The sequence below is a fragment of the Dinoponera quadriceps genome, unplaced genomic scaffold (assembly GCF_001313825.1).
Source record: "Dinoponera quadriceps isolate SergipeBrazil2010 unplaced genomic scaffold, ASM131382v1 scaffold5021, whole genome shotgun sequence".
Classification (NCBI taxonomy): domain Eukaryota; kingdom Metazoa; phylum Arthropoda; class Insecta; order Hymenoptera; family Formicidae; genus Dinoponera; species Dinoponera quadriceps.
The window spans coordinates 604543-627644 of record NW_014560366.1 but is presented as its reverse complement, the minus strand read 5'-3'; the positions used below and the strand labels follow the sequence as shown (position 1 = coordinate 627644).

The 23102-nt window shown below is 43.4% G+C and overlaps 1 protein-coding gene across 1 annotated transcript in view; it reads left to right on the top strand.

Moving 5' to 3' along the window:
• Positions 1 to 23102, top strand: part of LOC106750748 — a 194733-nt gene that overhangs the window by 168846 nt on the left and 2785 nt on the right. The window contains exons 10-14 of the mRNA XM_014631285.1: positions 1394 to 1528; positions 10065 to 10183; positions 12953 to 13131; positions 16260 to 16418; positions 17847 to 18123. Coding sequence (XP_014486771.1) covers positions 1394 to 1528; positions 10065 to 10183; positions 12953 to 13131; positions 16260 to 16418; positions 17847 to 18123 — 869 coding nt within the window. The remainder of the gene's footprint in view (positions 1 to 1393; positions 1529 to 10064; positions 10184 to 12952; positions 13132 to 16259; positions 16419 to 17846; positions 18124 to 23102) is intronic.

The window sequence follows — 23102 nt, the reverse complement described above, 5'->3', positions numbered from 1 at the left end:
AAGATTTTTTTTACTTATTATTTTAGAGTCTATTCTGTGAGTTTGTCGGTAGAGCTCATCCTGTATATTTTAATAACGGTAACAAATGAAATGTAATTTGTCTCGGTCAACTGCTCGCAATTCTTCAAAAAGTTATTTTTTTCATCGATTCATTTACGACAACCCAAAATATACCGTTTTTAGCGATCATTTAAGCGCTTTAGCGATCATTTAAGCGCTCAAAGGGTTAATTTTTGGAAATCCGGTCATTGCGCAACCCCCCGAGGTACATCCGTGACAGTGTACGCGGGAGAAGCGTTGTTCTCCGATCGTGTGCGCGTCATCGCGCTATGTTTCGCCCGTGAAACTCTTATTTCACTGTTAGCGGGACTCTCGCGTAACTTATCGAAATGGCGCCGGCGAGACCTCTTCCCGAGGCCGAGGAAAGTAGCATTAAATCATACGGGGGAACACGTCGTGCGTCCGTATCCCGGGGATTTTCAATTATCATGCACAATGCGGGCGGCACGCGGAACGCGTATCCGCGCCTTCGGAGATATGTTCGCGCCGGGAGACGGGACACGTCGCGAGGGAGGGATGAAACCACCGACAACGACGCGACTATGAGGACGACTAGTAACCCCCGACAACCCACCGCTTTCGCCCCCGACGTCATGCGAACACGCCGCTGTCGGCTGCGAGGTTCGAAGAGCGCGGATATACGAGCTGATATAAACTGAAGGTAACGCGCGCGCTTACCGGGACGGGGAGAGGGGCACGAAACGTAGAGCGAAGAGGGCTTTATTGAAGGTACAGCATGAATTTTGAACGGAATATTGTAAATCCAAGCGCCACGTGAACCGAGAAAGTATCCGCCCGCCTCCGAGCACAGAGGAATATCGTGCGTTCGTTCTCACCCACTACGGCCGACCACGCTGTATTTCTCCTCCTCTCTTTGCCCGCATTTACCGTACCCGACATCCGTGTCGGGTCTGCAACTTCCTCCCGATCGCGACGCGCCGCGAGATGGCTCGATCCGGCGCGTCCGCGGATTATTTCATGATACACGACATTCCAATTTTTTTTCGAGAAATTAGAGAAACAGAGGATTACGAGGAACGGGCGAGTCCGTGCGGATCGTTTTCTTTCCTTCTTCCGTTTTTCTTCGCGGAGCCCGATCGAATTAAGCCCACGATTGTTGAAACATGGCGATTACGTTCGTCCCTCGGGTTCTTTAGGAGATACGCCAGATCGATATTGCGATCCTGAGCTCCTTTGAGCTCCTTGCGGGAGGAGGCAGCCGAGATATCCACGTGAAATTTCCTCGCGAGCGGTCCACGAACGACGAATTTCCGAGGTCGCGGGAACAGTCGTGAAATCGACTGATGGTATGTTCGTATTATCGATTTTGCAGCGCGCAGTCCTGCCAGTCGGCGATCGAGATATTCGACGGCTCGCCGGAAAGTGGGATGCTCGATACCGCCACCACCTTAGAGAGGATCTGCAGCCCTGCGCAGTGGCTCCCGCGGGGATTCGCGGGTCAGGATAAGTAAGTGGATTCTCCGGTTATTATAGCGGCTGCTTGAGAAAGGGAGATACGCATACATATATACATATACGTACGTATACACACTCGTACGGTTTATTGGTAATGCATTGTAATTGTAAGTTGGCAAATTCGGGGATTCCTCGGCACAACTCGCGATGCGATGCGGCTTAAACCGAAACTGGTTAAGTCTCCTTAGAAACTGCATCAATATGGAGATTAGTTTCTAACTCGCAGCGGTGCAAGTCGGTTAACGATGCGACCAATCCTACGACGAACAACGCGGGTCCCGGTGGATGCAAATTTTTTTACACGACCCGCGCTTCCACGTCAGAACGCGGCCTTCTTTTTTTCACGCGCGCGCGTACACACAGGTGCGCACGACGACGTGTGCACCTTGAGGATCATGTTCGTTATAGCGCCGAGCATCGTATTATCAGGCAACGGCTGAACATCCGTGACCTCGTGAGCCTCACATCCCGAAGAGACGGGGTGAAAGATCGCGTCGGTGTGTGATCGTAAAACAACCCCGGCGGATCCATCACCGGTCTCTCCATTCGAGAGTCAGACAGAGCACGCAAAGCGATACTACCTCATCTCGCTCGGGAAAGTCAAAGTATGAGAGATGACTGTGCGCTCTCTTGCGTTGCATTCCGACGCGTATGTGTACGTATTTATGCCGGCGTACATGTCGAGGACGCGGGATGGTAGTTATCTGAAATCGTTGAGTACCACGGCGCAACGCGGTTATTCATGCAGAGTTATTCCAGAGGCGACGCCTCTTGATTCTTCGAATCGGAAACTGCCGCGAACTGTACGAAATGAGAATTCGACGAACTTTTCATGCGGCGACCGCTTAATTTCGCGTACTAACTCCATTAATTTCGATAAAAAGGGGGTTTCATCATCCGCCATCTTTCGTATATTCTTTGAATGAAATATTTAATAAGAAGATTGCTCTATTTCTTGATCGAACCAAACGCGCAAATTTAATAGACCTTTAGAAGCAAAGCACGAGTGTTATGTTACAATATGAATATTAATATTATTAATATTAATATTATTCTGAGATAATTAATAATATTGTTCGGGATGTAACGCACACGCAGAATATTCTCAATTGAACGTACGCAGCAAATTAATCCTCCATGCTTAAATCCTTGAATCTCAAATAATGTTATAAATCCAATCTCCTGGAAAAACCCGTTATTATACTTAATTACCTATGTTACCTAATTGCTAAATTAGTCAGTGAGCAATGTTTTATTCTGTCTATTATGTTGCAAAAAATACTCAGCCAAGGGTCAAACCTGGATATTCCCCACTTCCCGCGGCGGGATGTTTTTACCTATTCTGCCGAGGCTTTGATATTACTTTACGCAACAATCGATGTTTTTAAACCAAACTAAACTAAATTATGACACTCGTGTTTTGCACCTTAAAATGATTTATTAAATTCCTTCGTTTCATTCTTTGAAGGAGTTATGTCGATTTTCAATTTTGAATTCTTTCGATAAATTAGGGATTTTCCCTTTCTTCTTTTAATTCGGCCTTGCTCCAGAAAAGGTGCACGGGTAAGGTTCTAGGTCGTCTTTTATGTGTAAATATACCTCGATACCGTATCGAAATGCGTATTTTACGATCATGGAGTTCTCGCGCGTCGATAACGGCGCGGACGGAATCGTAAGACTCTAACTACTTACTCCATTTTTCCTCAGCTGTTCCCAGTTATGTATAATTTCGCTGTATGGTCGCAAGACGTATATCCATAAAAAAGTGTAACAAAACTTTATGGGCGTAAACTGGAACAGCTGGTTGCGCACGCAGTGTTTCGCTCGTAACGTTCCCGTGATAGCGTGATTTTTACGAGGGGCATCCTTCGATTACACGGCAAACTCTTTTAACGTTAATTAAATCGCGCGAAAAATAATTTTCGAGACGCACGAATGAAACGTCCACGCTCTCGCGTGGATTTTACGCGGGCATTAGCGCATTTCGCGAAAAAAACCAACGGCCACATTTTATGATATTCGTCCAATTTCCCGTTTATTCCATACCCGTTTGCATCTTCGTTCGACTTTTTGTTTTGCGCAAAGTACGCGATATTCCGCTATAAAAATGTAACGTACATATATGATATGTGCTCGTTACCGAACTATATACGCTGGTTTACCGCGCACCGTCCATATTAAAGCATCGGTTTTACGAGAGTGGTTTCTTCGATGACATTATAAACATTTTAATTCCGCATAATTGTGTGTTACAGTCGGATTTTTGAATCCCGCGGATTCAATGTCGCAAGTGTACAGCTCAGCTCAGCGTTGTTTTGACCAAAAGAAAAATGGTCCCTCTCTCTCTCTCTCTCTATATATATTGTTCGTTCGCGTATCATTTACGATACAAATTCTTGCGTACGCTTGGCCGAAGTTATTACGCGCGAAGCGCGCGCTTTATGGACGCGGTTCCTTCGGTGTCGTAAACATTTAATGCCGATCGATTTACTGGCGCGAATAATAATAAATGCGAGCGCGTGCTAAGCGTTGATAGAATACTGGTTAATCCGTTTAATCCTCCCCCCGCTCTACAATTTATGACTTGCAGCATTTGATCGCAAAATCCACGAAGAAATTACGTGAAAGCGCGAACAGATAAAAATTCGGAAGATTAAAGCTTGCATCGAACGTGAATAAGCGCTTCATAGAAATTAACTGCGTGACGAGAGAAACGGTAATAGAATTAAATACGCAACTGACGAGAATAAATTCTCCCAAAGCAAAAAATACCTGAAGTGACCGTGTGTAGGAAATAACGTAGGAAATAAAGTTTTATCAAATAGCGCGTAAAATTTATATCGGCTGTTCCTCACGTTTCATCTCTCGTTCCCGAAATTATCCGCATCCGTGTCATTAAGTGATAAATTACCGTAGCGTAAATTTTGAATTCATAATACGTGCTTCCTCTGGCAAAGCCGAGATATCGATATAAGAATGAGACGCTTGATAAGAATTCAAGGGAGGTAGAATGGAGGTCATATCAAATGAAAAACGTGACGAGAAAGATATTTGAAGGAAGATTTTTAGCCATACATATTGAGCAGCGACGTAGTATGCGAACCGGCTTGCATCCCAAAATTCTCGATTCCTCGGAACCTTATTACAACCGTTATTCGACCGAATTTCGAGACTTTATCTTCTCATCGTTCGCCGCGCGTAAAATTACAAGCACTGTCAAAACAACGCGAAACGCAGCCCGATTACGTAATAACAGTAAGACGAACGCGCTTATAAACTAGGAGAAAATGAAGAAGAACGCACGAGTTCGAAAGGACGAGAGAAAAAGGATTTCCCTATCCCTATCCCTGTATGCAGGACAACTTCGCCGACGGGAGTGTCAAATAGCGAAGCCTCTGGAGACGAGATTGACCAATCGGCCGTGGAAACAGCACGGCGTCGCGGAAGGATCGAGCGACGACAAACAAAGGTACCACCGTGATTCCTCGGGAGGTTGGAAACCGGCGGTGACCCGCGAAGCAGAATTCCGCCGGTCACATCGGCCGGTTGGCCGACCGATGCCGGAAAGAGACGGGGATAAGTGCAAAGGGGACTTTCGAGGTGGCGACGTCGTCGTCGTCGTCAGAGTCGCGGCCGCATGCATTATGCAAGCCGTGGGAAATGGACGAACGCGAAATGTCTGACGCGGGTGTAACCCGATGCTCCCCTCCCGCCTAGCCGGCCGCCGCATCGGGGATGAACTTGATGCGGCCGGTGCAAAAAGAACGAGCCGACCAACGAACGGCCAAACGAACGATGCGCAGGAGGGCTAAGAGATTTCCCAGAAGAGATTTCGAGGCGCCGCCGCCGTCGACGTCGCCTCCGCCACTACCACCACCACCATGTTGGCTCCCCGATGGAATACGATCGATTCGCCGGGCTTACGCCCGACTTCGCTCTTCGATCCGAGGATATGCGCGGTAAAAAGCCTGAAATATTGCGATAACGTCGCTTCTCGCACAGATGTCTCGCGATTCGGTAACTCCGGCTAAGTGGCTCCGGAAAATGAACTGCGACGGTCGAAGGGATGGGAGCGTGTTACTTTGATTTAGGGCTGGATCTCGCAGTGGATACCAGGTCGCGTCACGTAACACGCCCAGCCGTTTGATGAATCAGCGAGGCCCTTATAGATATTGAACGCAAAATATCGCACGGAGGGAATATCACGACGAAACAGTTATGGCTCATCTTCTGACGGGACGTAAAATTCACGAACAGTCTCGCGACGACGATCGATCCGCGCGCGCGAATGCGTTTACAAAGAACACGACGACTAGTTCGTGACTGAAGAGAAATATCGAGGAGGCTCGGATGGGGTAAACAATCCGTAAAAATGAAAGGATAATAGGAACCGTCGCTGAATGATTTAATACTGAATGAATCTTAGCGGGAAGATAAAATTGTACGGGAAGTAAATGTACATACTGGGTTTATTTTCTAGGCTTTAAACGCGCACGTGGGGCACTTTTACGTCGGATCGATTCTTTATTCTGTGCGATTAATATTCTTAAAAATAAAAAAAGAGGTCTAAGGTTCCCGAAATTAACAATCAATAAATACAGAAAAGGAATCACTGACAATATACGAGCCAGTGTATGAATTCAACAATGTAGAAATAGGAGAAAAGATATTGTATTCAAGTCAGACTGGCTCGCACATTGCCAGTGATTTTTTTCCCATGTCTATTAATTGTTAATATTCTTAGTATCAATTATTCCTTTCTAAATAGCCCGAACCTCGTAGAAAATTTGTAGTAAGTGTTACTTAAAATAGGAACTAATTCGTGAGTCGCTCGCCGAACAGATCGCCGCGGAGTCGAAGGAGATCGAGAATCACACGCTAGATCGTCCACGCGGTGCCAACGGAAATCGCGGAGCTGCAACTCGCAGACGTCCGCGGGCTTCCGTTCGGCCGTAAAACGAGGGTGGATCGTTTCCGCTTCCCGGCGCAGAAAGAGCGATATTCGGCGGCGGCGTGCGCCTTGCTGACGCCACTCTGGCAGTTTTTAATCTATTTTAATTTCTAACGTTGCGCCAGCCGGCCCCGAGACGATTTATGCTTAGCAGCAGCCCGCCCGGATGCAGCGTACGTACGTGCCTATGGGACTGCCGCGTGTTTTATGTCGGCTAATCTCGTAAAAATTCATGCGAAATAACGCCCGTGCTTCATCCGCCTCGCACGTTTTCTGCCGGCACCCCCGCTACTCGCCGAGCACGTTTCCCATCGCGCGTCCTGACCCGCCGAATTTCCGCCAGTCGCCTCGCCTAACGCGAGAAACGGTATTAACTTCATAAGACGATGCAAGATAAAGAAAGAGGTTGAGAGGCCGGTTCTTAAATGAAGCACGGCCGAAGCAGAAGGAGTGAACCTAAAAAATCTCGCCGTGTTAGAAGATACAAAGGACAAACTACACGGACAAGGACAAACTACATTTCACCTGCCGGCGGCAGATGAAAATTTTGCCGCGACAAATGCAAAAATCGGTATGTTAACCCTAGATAGTCACTCTTATTTTCGAGTCTTTAATTCGTCATATTCCGGTCCGCGAGACCGCTCGACTTCGTTGCCTTGTCATTTCCTTTCTAATTAATACTTTTAAACTTGTAATGCGGGAGTTGGAAATGCAGAGTCCGAATAAGATGTTTATAATATCGGGTCAAGAAAGTGATTTGGGTTTAAACTAAATTTATTTATTACAAGAAAACGTGTGGTTTCGAAAAAAAATGCTCAAGTGGTTTTGCAAATACAATTAAAAAAAGTAATATGTTCGTTTATTGTAGTAGACACTTGATATTAAAAAAAAAAAAAAACGGTACATCATGTGAAAACTAGAAAATCGAAAAATGTTCCGGCCCACTGAACCAGAATGTGGCGCGCGCGGACTAGGGTTAGAATAATTTTACAAACGTAACAACGTAGAACAGAAATGATGACAGGATAAGCGGAATGTAAACGGACACGTATCGGCGCGAGATAGGAGCGTTGTCAATGCGAACGGGATCAGAACGAATCGACGAAAGACATAGCGGAAAGGTACAATCGTACTTTCGTTTACCGCGCGATATCACTGAGGATAGAACAAAGGTCTAGCGACGTGGCACGTCGCTATTATTCAAGCGAGTTGCGCGGGGCGCGCTCTATTTAATCTCCGCTCGTGCATGGACGAGATACATTGAGGATCAATCTGGGATAGCCATCAAGTAATTTAATCTTCACGCACGTCATGCCCAACTAAAAGCTACCTGCGTCTGCCTGTCCAGGGCAGCCAATGAACCAGCACAGATCAAGCGTATCGAGCAGTCGCTTTATCCCGCGTTGATAAAGTAAACTATCATTCGTGCAGGAATATCGCGGTTTTGGATATAATTATGCCGCTTTGTAATACAGTCAACAAATAGACGGGGGGATTTGTAACTCGTACTCTTCTATTGCAACGATTCTCCGCGAAGCACCACGCGCTCGAGCTGTTTAGCATGATTCACGTAATTCGCAGTGCGTGAATTCTTGGAAAATACAGATGTATGTATAATTTCTCAACGTGAATTAACAAATACGCGTGATTAAATCGTGTGAAATGTGCAAGAGAATTTATATAATTCCTATAGAGGGAGTTACTCATCCGGATATTTTCTCCTACAATGTAAAATTTTGTGTGTAACTATAGTGATGAAAATTTCAGCGATATATTCCTGTTCTCTCATTCTCGAATCTCTCGATTTTGTTTAATCTCTTCAGATATACTGACACATATAAGCATACATTTAGATACGTTTAATATTTTTTAATTCAAACATAATCGACAAAGATATAATGAACGTTATCGTAAATAAATATTCACCACAAAATTTCACAGGAAGAAAAAGAAATATTTCGTGATTTAATTAACAGTTGATTGATTGATTGTTATACTTATATCTCTTTAAAATAAAAGTTTAGAATCAACTTCTTCCGGCGAGTCATCAAATTCATCCCTGAAGAGGTTAACAACAGGAGAGCGATTTCGACGGGACGATTCGATCATGATGCACGTGATCTCGACAGAGTTATCCGAGTAAAGTGTCAAACGTCAGCAAGCGCCGAACGCCACGCGCGTTGTTCGTCAGGCGGAAAAGTTGCTACGGTGTTGGAAAGTCGACGATGTAACTCCGCGCTCATTCGAGCGACAAAAGGCGATCCTCTCGCGGCGCCGTGAGCAGAGCGGCGAGGACGGCCCGATTTATCTTGCAAAACTAACTCATAGGCAATTCTCTCGTGCGGACTATCGGGGGCGGCTCCCAAGACGTCCATTTACAACTTTGCCCGGAGAAAATAGAGTCTTACGTGCAAGATTTACATCCTGCTTTGTCCCGGCGCTGCCGTTCATGTAACTTGCGGAAGCACCCTTTCGCAGCGGGGCGTCATGCTCACCCCCGCGCATAATAGTCGTGAATTAATAATTCGTGTCGAAGTTCCCTGCATGCCCTAAATGTCCCACGTGAAAAGTGTCACAGATCTTGCGCGGTATATATATATATATATATATGTATGTAACATGAGCGAGTGTCGAATCGATCATTATTCATAGTGCGACCCGAGCAAACGTGAATAACGTCTTTGTTCCTTTCTACTGGGTACACGAAAGCGAGGCAAAATCGTTCGGCCACCTTATCTCTCGATCCGCACATACATTTCGAAAATGAATGAATTTTCACGAGATAAGATTGCTTCGCGAGAAACCGCTCTTCTTTATATTTATTAATACTTTCGCTGTATATCATAATTCATTCGAGGTACCCTCCTCATATTTTCATTTTTTTTACATAACTGTGTGAAACACAGATTTAGACCAGTATTTATAGACTAATTTTATACTTAAAATCGCCTTAAGTTAATCTTCAGATATTCCGTAGCTGATAAAACGATTCGTACAGTATCTGAAGATAAACTTAAGAAGTCGCTCAACAATACGTAACCACGCCACTCAACAAAACGTAATTGTAGAATTCCCTTCCTTTTATATGTAAGACAATCTTACACAACCTTATAAAACCTGACTATGAATATTGCCCTTAATTCACGTAGCACAGAAAGAAAAATTTGTCACACATGTGTGACGCTGGTAATAAACGTGTTAGTTTACGGAATATTTCGACTGATAGCAGATTTTGACCGTTTTTTATCGATTTAACTTAGTTGCGATTGCGAATTGAACATTTTCAAACTTTTTCCGGTTGATGAAACAGTCTGAAAATAGTAGGAGTATAATATTCGAGTACCACATATCTGGCAACGGGACGTGGAGATTAAAACATCGCCCGCCCCGTTCATCAGCCATGTTCGCGTTGTCACTGCTTACGACGCACTTGGCGGCTGCCGTTCGATTTATATCTGCTTCCGGAACGGCTCTTTCGCGCGCTCTCAGAGCGTGGGAAAACCATCCCCTCGCTCACCGGCTCACCGCCACTCACGACGTCCGCGTAAATGACGTTCCCTGTTCGCGTTTCTTCCAGGTACGCCGAGCCGAAGCGCTACTCGTCCAACGGCCGGGACATGACGGTGGTTTTAAGGCGTGCCTCGAACAGCCCCACCGACGAGGAGTATATGGAGGTCTCGTACTACTTCCACGACGGTAAGCCGTACGTCGCGCGTCGTCGTCGTCGTGCCCGTAAAAAGAGCGTCGTCGTCGTTGTCCTCGTCGTCGACGGCGACGACGATAGAAGCCCGAGTCGCGTAAGCGTGCCATAGTTATCGCGGACGCAAAGAGAAATAAAAGCTTGCATGTCAGAAATTGGATTATGAAGCGCATCCGCCGCCGTCGCCGTGGTCGCACAATCAAGCCCGCGTGTAAGCACCGCGAAATCACAAAAAGCTAGTGAACTTTTTCTCGCGGTGTTCTATCGCCAGTATAGTCTGCTTTTTGTTCGTCGTTACAAATTACGAACGCAATCGTGTTTCTTTACGCGCTTCCGAGGAGCTTTTTCATTTGATGCGCCCGAGCGGAGGCTTAAAAAAGATCGTGCAATACGATTTATGTATAATTCAGTGTCCTTCGTCCTTCCCTAAGCACCGGAAAGGTCTCCGAACAGTAAAACAGAAATTATAGTGAGTATTAAAAGACTCGATATTTTCTAAAGCGAATATGATGATATTCCTCCGTTCTATCAAGGGTATGTTTCGTTAGATGTGTCGAGAATATCCTTTTTAGTTGTAAAGTTAGTAGTATTGTACCTAATCTTGTTGTATTTCGCACGCTGGGTCTTCGATAATTGCTGTCCGGTATTGCTGTTTGCGAAGCGCGCGCGAATGACGAGACTCTTTATCGAGCGGCTGATTGTCACGAGCCACGATGATAGCATCAGTATCATTTTCATAATCGGTACAATTTCGCGCGTCTCCCACGGCCGAATTCGCGTTTTTGTTCGCAGCTTTTCGAACGGCCGACTGCGGTGCGACCAAACCGCTAATTACGAGTAACTAATTACCGTAAATACGCCTCGACATATCGATGTCAAAGCCTCGGTCCCCCTTAATCGGATGAACATAGGCACGTCCGGACTGGTAATCCTGAAATTCGCTTGGCACTCAGCCGAGGATCCCGGTTGGCTGCCGGAGGACACATTCGCAATATCGACGCGACGCCGCAAAAACACAGCGGTCGCGTTTAATCCCGTTTCAAAGATTAGATTTAACCCCGATTAAGTAGCTACCGAGACCTTTCTTGGCTAGGCAATTCTGGAGATTAAAATGGGACCTCGGTTACATTACGCTCACTTGGGTTACTCGTAATTATTCGCGGTCGGATAATTCTCTCGCGACTGTTACGACTATTTTGTTGCGCAAAACCGGACCATCGCGAATGAGAAGCTCGATGGCGCGCGACAAGCACGGAGCCCGAATTTTCCAAATGGAAACGTCAGTAGTGTAGCGCGTTCGTTGTTTAATTTTCCACGCAAAACTCAGTGCGACGTATTCTTGCGAATATTCGCAAAATAATTGCCTCAGATATGGCGTTACGCGTGATGCCGATTAAAAGATTTACAGAATTTGTCCGAATGAGCACACCGGACCGGTCGTCTTTCTACGTAAATTTACATTCTACCAAAAATCGGAAATTAATATCGACCGTGCGTGTTTTCCGCGAGCGAGCTAATAGCGCGGGAAATAAAATTTTAGTGGGCGAAAACAAAAACACTGACGCGCGGCAATGATTGAATTTTGATATCGACGAGATTTTAAACGTCGGTCAAATTTTACGGCGCATCATATCGACATCACATTCCCCCGCTCGGGGGCGGGGATTTTTTACGCTGCCTATGAAACGGCTACCGTGCGACAACGCGGCATCAGCCCAGGGCTGCACCGATCGTACAAACGAACGACACGCGGATTCAATCACGACCGTTATTAAAAAAAGGCGCAAATGACGAGAATCAAAAGTCGCCGCGTCCGGACGTGCGACGACAAACTGCCGACGTCGATTGAACGATGATTGACGAGTGACCGGTGTGTGTCGACGATCGACGTTATTACGTTTACACGTGTTACACGTGTTACATGCGCCCGACGCACGCATGCGTGCGTGCATACCTTCGTACGCGATGTATCTTCGTGCGTCGCGCTGCGGTCGATAAGAGACGGTTCGACGCGGCCGGCTATTTTGGGTCTTAAATAACAGCGTATTTAAACGATAGATAAAACGCGCGCTGACCGCGCTTGAATCACCTTCGACTACGTCCGCCGGCCTTTTATTCCGCGTCCGTAGCGGCGTTATCCCGCACAAAGCTTCCCGGTTTCCGTCGCGCGTGTGCCTTTTTTTATTTTTTTTATAGAGCACCTCGGCGACCATCGAATACGGAGATCGAACGTTTTCGGTCTCTCGGAATTCCCGAGCCTACCTTATCTCGCGCTCGAGAGTACGATCCGCCGGAACATAAAACTTTATGCGACCCGGGGAGACCGATTTCCTACGACGGGAAGGGTCGAATTCAGCCCGCTCGACCTCGAACCGCGGCGAATAATCATGTGAAATTGCCGTGTAAGAAACGGAATGAGGAAATTCCGTCTGCATCGGGCGGACTTCGGCGAAATAAAAGTGCCCGTAGGCGTTGATCCCACTATAACTCGCCAAGATATATATATATATATATATATATATATGTATCTCGCGCTGCGAAAGAAGCTCTATCTCTCATAGAAAAATTATTCCAAAAGGCACGAAATGTTCCGAGTTCCGCGCGCGAAAGTTTCGGCGGCCGATGATAAAATGAGAGTATCTTAAACGCTTAACTTAAACGTATCGTTTAAATCTTCAGTTCGATTGCTGCTGCGAGGTGTAAATTGCAAGACGACGCATGCCTCGACACCTCCATGAACAACACATTTTTGTCTAATGCTGCAGAACGCGAGGGTGGCACCCAGCAGCCGGCCAGTGTGTGCGACGTCGAATATTACGGACTAACGTCACCGGTGGAAGGTTCGGTGGTGCATCCGGAACCGCACCGATTATTCGCCATGGAAGGCCCGGTGAAGTGCAGGCAGCACTTTATACCGGCGCCCAACCAGTCGGTGGTCATTACAGTGAGTTCCCGACGAAATGTTTAATCTCTACCGTGCATTTAATCGGTCGCGGGAATTGAATCCGTGAATTCGCTCCGGGGGTTGAGGACGCGCGGCCGCGGATGAAAACTTTCGCATTAGAGTCACTCGGCTAAAGAAGAGAGCGTCACACCGTCGAACACTCATCGGGACGCGAGCGAGGATTTTATTCCGCCTTCCGTCCGAAAACTAAAACTTTTAATCTGCGTTCGGCAAGCGTGGCGCGAGCGCAAAAAGTCCCCCTCCCCCCATTCTTCCCTCGCACCAATCTTTTAATCCACGTTTAAATAATATTCCGTGGAGACGGGCCCCCGAAGGCGAAACAACAGTCCGACGAAGCGAGTTCCAGCGACTCTCGGAAACGATTAAATGCAACGATTGAATTCCTCGCGGAAGCAACCAACTGTAATCCCGTGCTGAGCGATACCCATCGCATTCGCGTTACGAATTCGTCGCGCAAACAAGGGAAGTCGCGCGACTTTAATCCCCCAAGCTCTCACATAAATTGTCTTCGCAGTAACATATGCAGCATCTCTCAAAACTATCGTATGATCCCGAGGCGAAACTTTTGTTCTACGTTAATCTCGCAAATTCCACAAATACTAAGTAATCCTCTGAAGATTGGTAAATAAAATAAAATTTTTATTTTTCATAATCTGTTTTCTTCTTCTTAAGATTGGAAATTTCATTAGAATTTGAAGATTCAATAGAGAGATAAAACGAAAAACAGTTGCAAAGACATAGTAATTGTGTGTCCAGAAGTATCAAGAGAGAGTTAAACCTCACTTCAGTACATTAACGAGGCTAAGCAGACGTGAAAACATTAGAAGATTCAAAATAGGATTTGCATAACGATTTGATAAAATTCTGGCATTTTGGGAAAATTCACAAATCGCGAAAATATCGCGTACCGAAGATCACAGCACAATCTGTCGAATAAAAGCGAGAGGAAAAGAGGAAATATTTAATTTCGCAGATGATTGTAATATTGTTGATAAATGGGATATTCGTTCCGCGAGATTTCTGATTTTGTAAAATAAACGATAAACAGATATATATTGAATTCAGAGAATATTCGCGACGGCAAGTTACTATGTCACTTCAATATACACGTATTGCGCGGCGCGGGTCGCGTGTAAACATTTATTAATGAAAACCGTGGAATTAAAATTCGCGAACGAAATATACACAAATTTCGCATGGTCGTGACGGCACAATTTCAATGCACATTACATACACTGCTCAAAGCAATTAGGGAATTAAATTAAAGTGAGTGAATAGTTGAATAGTTGAATAATATAGTTCAACGATATGTAATGAAAGATAAAAGATATAATGATGCTTAGGAAATATTAAAAGATGTATAAGAGATAATTATTCAAAGATTTAAGCACGTGTTCGGAAGAATGTAACTGAAGAAATAATTCCCTGATTGTGCTGAGCAATGTTTCATTCAACAATACACAGATACAAAAAGTTCCCAACATACAGAATATATGAGCAAAGTAAATCGCATTGGCTTTCACGGTATTTTACTCATTACCTTAGATATTATTAATCATCATCTCTCAATTATTATTTCTTTTGTCTGTGACTCACCAACATGCTGCAACAAGGCTGGCCACGTTCTGCCAGGTGGTTCTATGACAAAAAATATAAACATCACTGATTAAAGCTCGACTCAATGACATTGAAACAGGCATATGTTAGTTCTTTGTGATCATATTTCCATTTTCGTCCATAAAAATTAAATAGAATCATTAAATAGTTAAATAATAAAAAAAAAATTATAATTTTACCTTCGAGCCAACCTTGCTTAGTCCGAACTGGTTCCTCCGATACGACATCTGCATTCACGTTTCTACTGCGTAGTCGTAGACTCTGCCACTTTGAACAAAACATACACACTGAAACAAAAAAATCGGTTTCTTGATTAGTTATTGGCAATAGGAAAATTAGAAAGGATACTGAACTCGAGTAAATAAAAAAAGTAGTAAATCTAACAAAAATAAAGTGTGGCAGACATTTCTTACATTTCAAGTCGTTGTCACTAATAACGATCCCAGCATAATAACAGACCACATGAGATACTTTAACTAGCTTTATGAGCGCTTTGATAATTTTATAAAAACTGAGAATGACGCGTGACATTTACCGCGTTCGAATCGGTGTTTGAGATTATCATAGAGGACTAGTGAGACGTAGCGTATGTGTTTATTGCCGCGCGCGACAAGGACGAAATGTTTACGCTTCAGCGTGTCTCTGCTCGAACGAGTCGTTACACGGTTTTCTTTTTATCATTTTATGCTCACAAACATTCAATGTATGAAATATATTAATATTATAAATACTATTCTAATATCAATACCAACATTTCACAATATCAAAACACTGATATTTCAATCTGACATTAATATCATAGGTAATATTTTACGATATTTATCATAATATTAATAATATTATTAGTAATTTTTTCAATACGCGTTCCAACGGTATTTGAATCACATTCCTTACATCGTACAGCGCTATCGATCATTAAAATTTAGTAATCGTAAAATTGCCACTCTGATCTAAAGATCGATAAACGAACAATATATGACACACCTCAAGTTGAAATCTTTTTTCTACGGTAATTCTGCATGTAACTTGAAGGATCAATGGAGAATTTTAAAATATAGTAGTACGGGCCATTTTCCTATTTATTTCCTTTTATACAAACAAATCGTTATTTAATATCAGTTTCTCCGTTGAAGCTTAAAGAAAGACCTGTTTTAGAATGATTTAATATTTAATTGTCTCGATATTTTACCTGCATTTAAATTCTTCTAAATTCCGATGAGCAATGCATCAATTAATATGACACTCTACTGATCCTATAAGTTTGATTGCAGGGTGAATATAATGTCAAAATCTCGACTCACACTGCTCGAAAATCATTTGTCACTGTTTCATTTCATATCAAAAGTCAACGAGCCCAACTTTGATATACAAAGTTTCTTTTTTTAATTCCATTTTATTTCGTATCGTTCTCATTGTTTTCCCCCAGCCTTTCCTGCCTACGCAGATTTTTATCCACACCCGTGTTAGAACGCCCGTGTCTTGATTCGCAGGTAAAAGGTAGCACGAAACAGATTCCGAACAATCCGTGCGAGACCAAGTGCGGCGACAGCGGCTGCCACTGCGTCAGCAAGTCCCTCGAGAACATGGACCACCTTCTGCTCGTCTCCGAGACTGGCCACATCGTCACCTGTCTCTGCGGAAATTACCAGGTAAACGCACACGACGGAGAGCTTGCTCGTGCCCTCGAATGAGCATCTGAACGCACCGCGCGGCTGTCTTACACCGTTCTCTCGCTTCCTGAACGCGACAAGATAAAAGCGATCGCTATTACCGCAACATTTATCTTCGCATTGTCATGCGAGCGCCGCGACAATGTCGTTAAAATATATCGCCCGCGATATACGCCATTTTCCGTGCGCGAGTGGCCGTTACTCTCTTTGTGCTCGTTATATCGTTTTCAGCGGGGCAGGTGGGTCATTCTTTCAAAGAAAATTCATTGTGCGCGCGACGTCTTAAAAATCCAAGCTGTATCTTCGCTGTGGTCCATCCAGACAAAACGACAAAGCATAATTAACATTTATTACTTCGATAGTTAAATAAAATTATAGGAGAGTATTTTTTTCATACGTAAATAATAAATGTAAGATCCCTTTAATATCGCCACTGAAAATCCGATACTTTACGATACAATTATTTTAAGATACGCGCATAAATTTATCGATGCAACTTTGCCGCGAGATCAAGCGCGATGTAACACGATCTAGAACACTCTCAGCAAATTTCAACGCGTGATCGTTGCCGAGAGGAGCCCAAAACTGTCCGCGCGCGATTTAACGATGCGTCGGTTTTTGCCGGGTCGAACTTTCCGTCGAACACGGGAAAGCTGCGAAGCTATCAACGCTAGATAATTTATTCCATATAAAATATGTTTGCCGCAAACCTCGCGCACATGCCATAAACTGACCTGACTTTGACTGTATCCACATGATGATTATTAATAGGCGTATTATCAGATTACCAATAGAGTGTAATCGTTATGACGAGTCTATAAACGATAATGCGATTTCGATTCCGGGGATCATCGTTTCATATTCAAATGCTTGTTATTTAGCACAATTGAGAGCTATCGCGCGGGCTATAACATAAATAACAGACCGAATCTATATAATTAGACCGTATGGGATTAAACGTGCGTCGTCCACGATTGATAATTAAGCGGGCGTCTGTCTGAGGAGCTACGACGAACTATGAACTCGCGCTGCCGAGTGCTCTTCCCTGAGACGAAATTTTGACTCTATGTTAACCACCTGACACCAAAATTGGGTACAAAATCGAGTGGGGAAAAAATGGGGAACATCTTAGCAAAACTCTTTCGACTCGAGTTCTTTTCGAGGAGCGACGCATGAGACGTGACGAGATTCGTCGTCGAAAGAATGACAACGCGTTATTGCTATTTATCCTTCTCTCCCTTATCGCTCCACCCACGGCCTATTTTTATCGGCGACGCGCTTGTTTCAGCTTTTCCTTATCGCTCGGTGTGGCTCGTCGCGCCTTTTAGTCTCCTCCGACTTGCCATTTTCCACACGATATCCCTCGGCCCTCATTTCATCCGTCTAACGGGCTCTATTATCGCGCAGGACTGGCTTCCGGTGGGCATCCGTAGCTGGACTCCGGTCTACATCGAGTGGTCGAGATCGTCGAGAGCGGGCCTCAATTTCCACGCGGCCTACAAGTTTGTCAATGACACTTACTGCGGCGATCACACAACGGCGGAACCGGAAGGCGAGGTCAATGGCGGTGATCTGGCGAGCGCAGGGCTGAAGCTGAATCAGTATTACCAGCAGAAGTGCACCTGGATCCTGGATTCGCCGATCGACCGACAGCTCGTCATCGAAGTCAAATCCACTCAGAGCCGTAAGCAACACTCGCGTCTGCAGTCCGTTCGCAAATTACACTGGCGAAATCTAATTTATCCACTCGCGGATTTTTCTTATATTTTTTTTCTCGAATTAGCACAGTCTCTTTTGTCTCAAATCAGCACGTAGATTTTCGGTTTTCTGCGAGAATCGTAAATTCTATCGCGCATGTGCGCGGTCGTTTTATATTTTTCATGTTTTTTCCGCGTCGAACGATTTGATAATCCCAGAGCTCAATATAGTGAATTTGAAACACGACTACCGATTCTAATTGAAGCTGTAATTAAATGGAAGCACGAATTGTTGATATAATTGTTGGTATAATTGTTACTTATCATATTACATCGTAATAGCCGAAATTTACTTATCATATTACATCGTAATAGCCGAAATTTACTTATCATGTTACGTTATATAATAGCCACAATTTCACGCAATCGGAATGTTCATCGCATTCGCAATTTCGCAATTTCATATTTATTACATTTATGAGACGTTCCTCTTCTTCGAGCCGAGAAAAAAAGTAATAAACCGCCTTTCGTGGATTTGTTAGTCCGCGATTTTATATCTCTCGAGACAAACCGAGAGCCGTTTTAAAAGTACGAAAATGATTTATCTAGGAGGACCTATCTACGTCTCCCAGGAGAACGTTTCACGGACGATTTATCTTCGGGCGGTATTAAAAGAAAACAGAAAGCAGCTGCGTACCGAAGCAGCGTATCCTTCGTAGATCTCGGACATTAAGAATACCATGTTGCTATAGTGCAATTAATTTCTTCGCCACGATAAACCTGTTGATAGTTCTGATAAAATCGCTCTGACGTGACGACATATAACTATTTATATATGTCGCGGAATTTTTGTAAATTCAAGTACTCTAACTTCTATATGAAATATTTAAACCTTTCACGGCTCTATAACGTGTACGGTTAATTTACGAACTATCATACACACTAACAAATTTTATATTAAATTTAACACATTTTACATGTCCCATACAAACAATCTACGCAAATTTTTCTGTTAATTTCACACAAGGTGAAAAATAATATAATGTCAATAATTAACACAAAATTTTAATAAACATAATATATTAATCGACATTCCGTTAAAAAATATTTCAAACCTGATCATATATAAATATATATAAATATGCATAATTATACTAAATTATATATGAAATTTGGCCATACATAATTAGTCCATATAATTATATATGATTAAATATGATTAGATATAATTATTGATTATTATTGTGCATATTTGATACTATAAACAACTTTCGGCCATTTCCTCTATGTTGAAATTTTAAAACAGACTTGCTGAGATCTTCTTGCATGCATAGAAAAAAAATTACACAATAATAAAAGATAATTATATCTAAATACATCTAATCATAAATAATTAAGTATGATTAATATTAAATAATTATGTACAAATTTCATATATAATTTAATATTACTATGCATATTTATGTATATTTATACATAATTATGTATAAAATGTTTTTTAACGGACTGAAGTATAAAATGTGTTATTTTTACATATGTTGAATATCGACTCAACACAAAATATGGAAATAACAAAAACATAATATGTTAAATTAACACATGTTTATGTTAAAAATTTAACGCAAAAATTTCACCAAGGACCGATTTTATCATAAATATAAAATATTTTTTACTATGTACATTACATAATTTCTCAAAAAGATTAATGTCATAAAGTCATGTCGATCGTAAAGCTAACCTAAAATATGCAATTCCAATCGTTCCGAAAGATTCTCGAATCGTATTTTCCTCATATCTAACAAAGAGTTACTGTCGTCTCGTTACATGAAAAACGCTCATTTGCCGTACCAAAGAGGATTTTCCGGACAATTCAAACACGTATTAACAGAGAACAAAAACGAGCATTTTCTCGCGAGGTAACGTGTGCACAGTATATCTCGTTTGTTATATCATTATACATAAAGAGAAAGGAAGAGAGAAAACAACGTACCTCTCTCGACTTATTGTTGCTCCTAACGACGTTTCCTCCGTCGCGGCCGTCGTTTTATTTTCATAAGCACGAATCCTATCTGGCGTGTGTCGTGCTACAACGCGAATACGCGAGGAATTCTATTCCAACCGGGAAGTAGTCTCGGGACCTGCGGGCCATAGGAGAAACAGAGATAGATAGATCATCTTCCGAGTAACGCGCACGGTTTCTGTCGACGACAGCGGGCGAGGGCAGAAAGAGAGAGGAAGAGAGAAAGAGAAATCTCCTTTCGATTGCTTTTCTTCTCGTGGCCGTCGGAATTTCTGTCCGCACCATTGCCTCCGTCTCGTCCTCGTAGTCGCAAAAGGACGCGAAAAAGTTCCCGGGAATAGAAGTCGGAGAGAGAGAGAGAGAGAGAGAGAGAGGATATGTCATGGCCGAGTCGCCGCAGCGCGAACGGACGACGATGGAGAGCGCAGGCGGCGAAACGAATGGCAGCAGGTCGCGAGATTAAAGAGACCATCGGATTTACCGCGAGACCGCGGGTGTTGAAGCTTCACCCTGTGGAAATCGCCGTCCTCTCTCCCTCTTGTTCTCTTACCTTGGCGCGTTTCTCGGAGTTGCCTCACTCGCCCTTTTCCCGTCGTCGCGCGCGCTTTACTACACGGTTCGGTAACCGTCTTGTGAACGCGACCACAGCGCCACCACCACTGCTGTGTAAGCGTACGTTTCGAATATTTGAATCCGGGAGCGTTACGATTATTCTTCGCGCGGCGAAGAGACATAAAGTATGAAGGATATTTCTCCGTGGTGGAACGTGCACGCATACGCGGATGTCGTTTCTGCTGTTACGTGCAGAAAGTACGTTATCTTCTTTTCTCGAAAATGGAAGAAAAAAGGAGGTGAGGAAAAGTTATTATAATTATATATGAATTTTATTTCTATGTGGCAGTATATAATCATATATAATTATAACACAGGGAATTTAAATTGAGATGCCTAAATATATAAAAAGAAAAAAATGAAAAGAAATATTCCAAGCAAAAGTTGTAAGGTTCGGAGGGGGACATACTTTGGTGATTTTATCTTCGTTGTATAGTCAATAATTCAAGGTCATTTCAACTTCATTTTTCTAATTAAATCATATAGATTTTTTTTAACACAAATCGATTTTTCTCGAGATTTCTCTGTTCATTTTGCGTGTAAAAGTATCATATATTAAAAAATGTTAGAATAAAAAATAAAATATCTCGAAAAGTTTGTGTTAAAAAGCTATATGATTCTATTTAAAAAAATGAAGTTGATCTTAAAATGACTTTGATAAAGTTAAGGTCATCAACTTATGTCCCTCTTCAAACCCTACAACTTTTATCCGGAATACTTCTTTCTATTTTGTTTAATTCTTTATATATTTCGACTTCTAAAGTTAACTCACTATATAATTATGATTATATACATAGCCATATAAAGACAAAATTCATAAACTAGATGTCATGTAAAATTATATATATAAATATAATGTTTTTTTCGAGAAGTCAAGGCTCATTGCTGCTCGCGGTTCTCATCGTTGTTATTCGCGCGCGATTCGCAACGCGACTCTCTATTTTCATATTATTCCCTCGTGCGCGTTCTTGTTTTCTCTTGAAACTCTAACGGCGAGCGATCGATGCGGCGAAATGCATATACATATGCAGTGATGCAGTGACCCGATCCGTTCCTACATTCGCGTACGTGGCAGCGCGCCGTTCTGTATTAGACATAGAGAATACTCCGTGCGATATTTCAAGAGGAAAGATAGTTATATCGGTTTCCCTCGCGTCGCGAATAGACGATAGAGATACGGATACAAGACGAGAATGAGAAAGAAATAGGTAGAGACAGCCCGCCCCCGTAACTCCGTGCCGTCACGATGCAGCACTCAGGAATATTAACTAAGAAGAAAAGCGAGATATTGAAATCGCGCCGACGCACGCGGAAAGTTTTGATTTGTGCATAACGGCTTGGACGATACGGAATTTTCGCGCGTAAACGAAGCGCTTCTGTTTTCTCGCCCCTGTCACCGTCTCGAAGGCAATTACGCCGGTTTATCCGTCTCGTCAAGAGGAACGCGGAAACGAGTTTCGCGGACAGGTCGCGTTATTAGATGAATTAACCGCTGGAACTCCGCAAACGATCCCGCGTTAAAACTATTCACTTTGAATGGCGAACCCTGCCGCGAATCGAATTACTCCGACGATGACACTCCTTCCGCAAGTCCCCGCCAGAGAAAAATCAGCCGTAGTGCTTCTCTTCTTCTCTTTCCAACGTTCCCCCGCGTTTCTGTGCCCGCGTCTTTTTCATTTTCTTCCTCCTCGCCACCTTACGGAACATTATGAGCGGAGTCGGAACCGTAACCAAAGCCCCGCAAACGCCGGGGCCGGAAATGGCTTTAATATACCTCTCTCCCGGACTGCGCGGCATCGTCGCGTTTCTCACCGCCTTCTCTCGCTCTTCTCTTCCTTTTCGCCGTAGAGTCGTTCTCTTCTTGCGAGAAATTTCATCGTTGAGCGCCGCATTTTCTGTCATAAAAGGTTCGCCAAAATGCTCACCGCATGGACAACAGGAATCCTGGTAATGAACATTCTCACGATTAACCCACTTGTGCACGCGTGCGCGCGTTAGTTATTGTTTTTTTCGGAATAAAATGTCAGACCGAGGAAATATCTCGGCTGTGGTCGACGGTGCAGCGTAACAAACCGCGAACTGAACTATTTGAACGATGAAATTAATTTCAGTCTACCCCCACTTAATGTCGGTGGTTGATTTCCGAAAACCACGAGCAATCAAATTATACGGAAAAAATCAATTCGTTTCCATGTGAGTCACGCGAATCAAGTAATATGTGAAGTAAGTTCGAAAAAAAGCGTAACCGAGCGGAGACTGTACCATATTAAATGGAGAACGATCGAGGATCATTTCCCGTACCAAGTATCTTGTGCAAGTTAATTTGAAATGAAA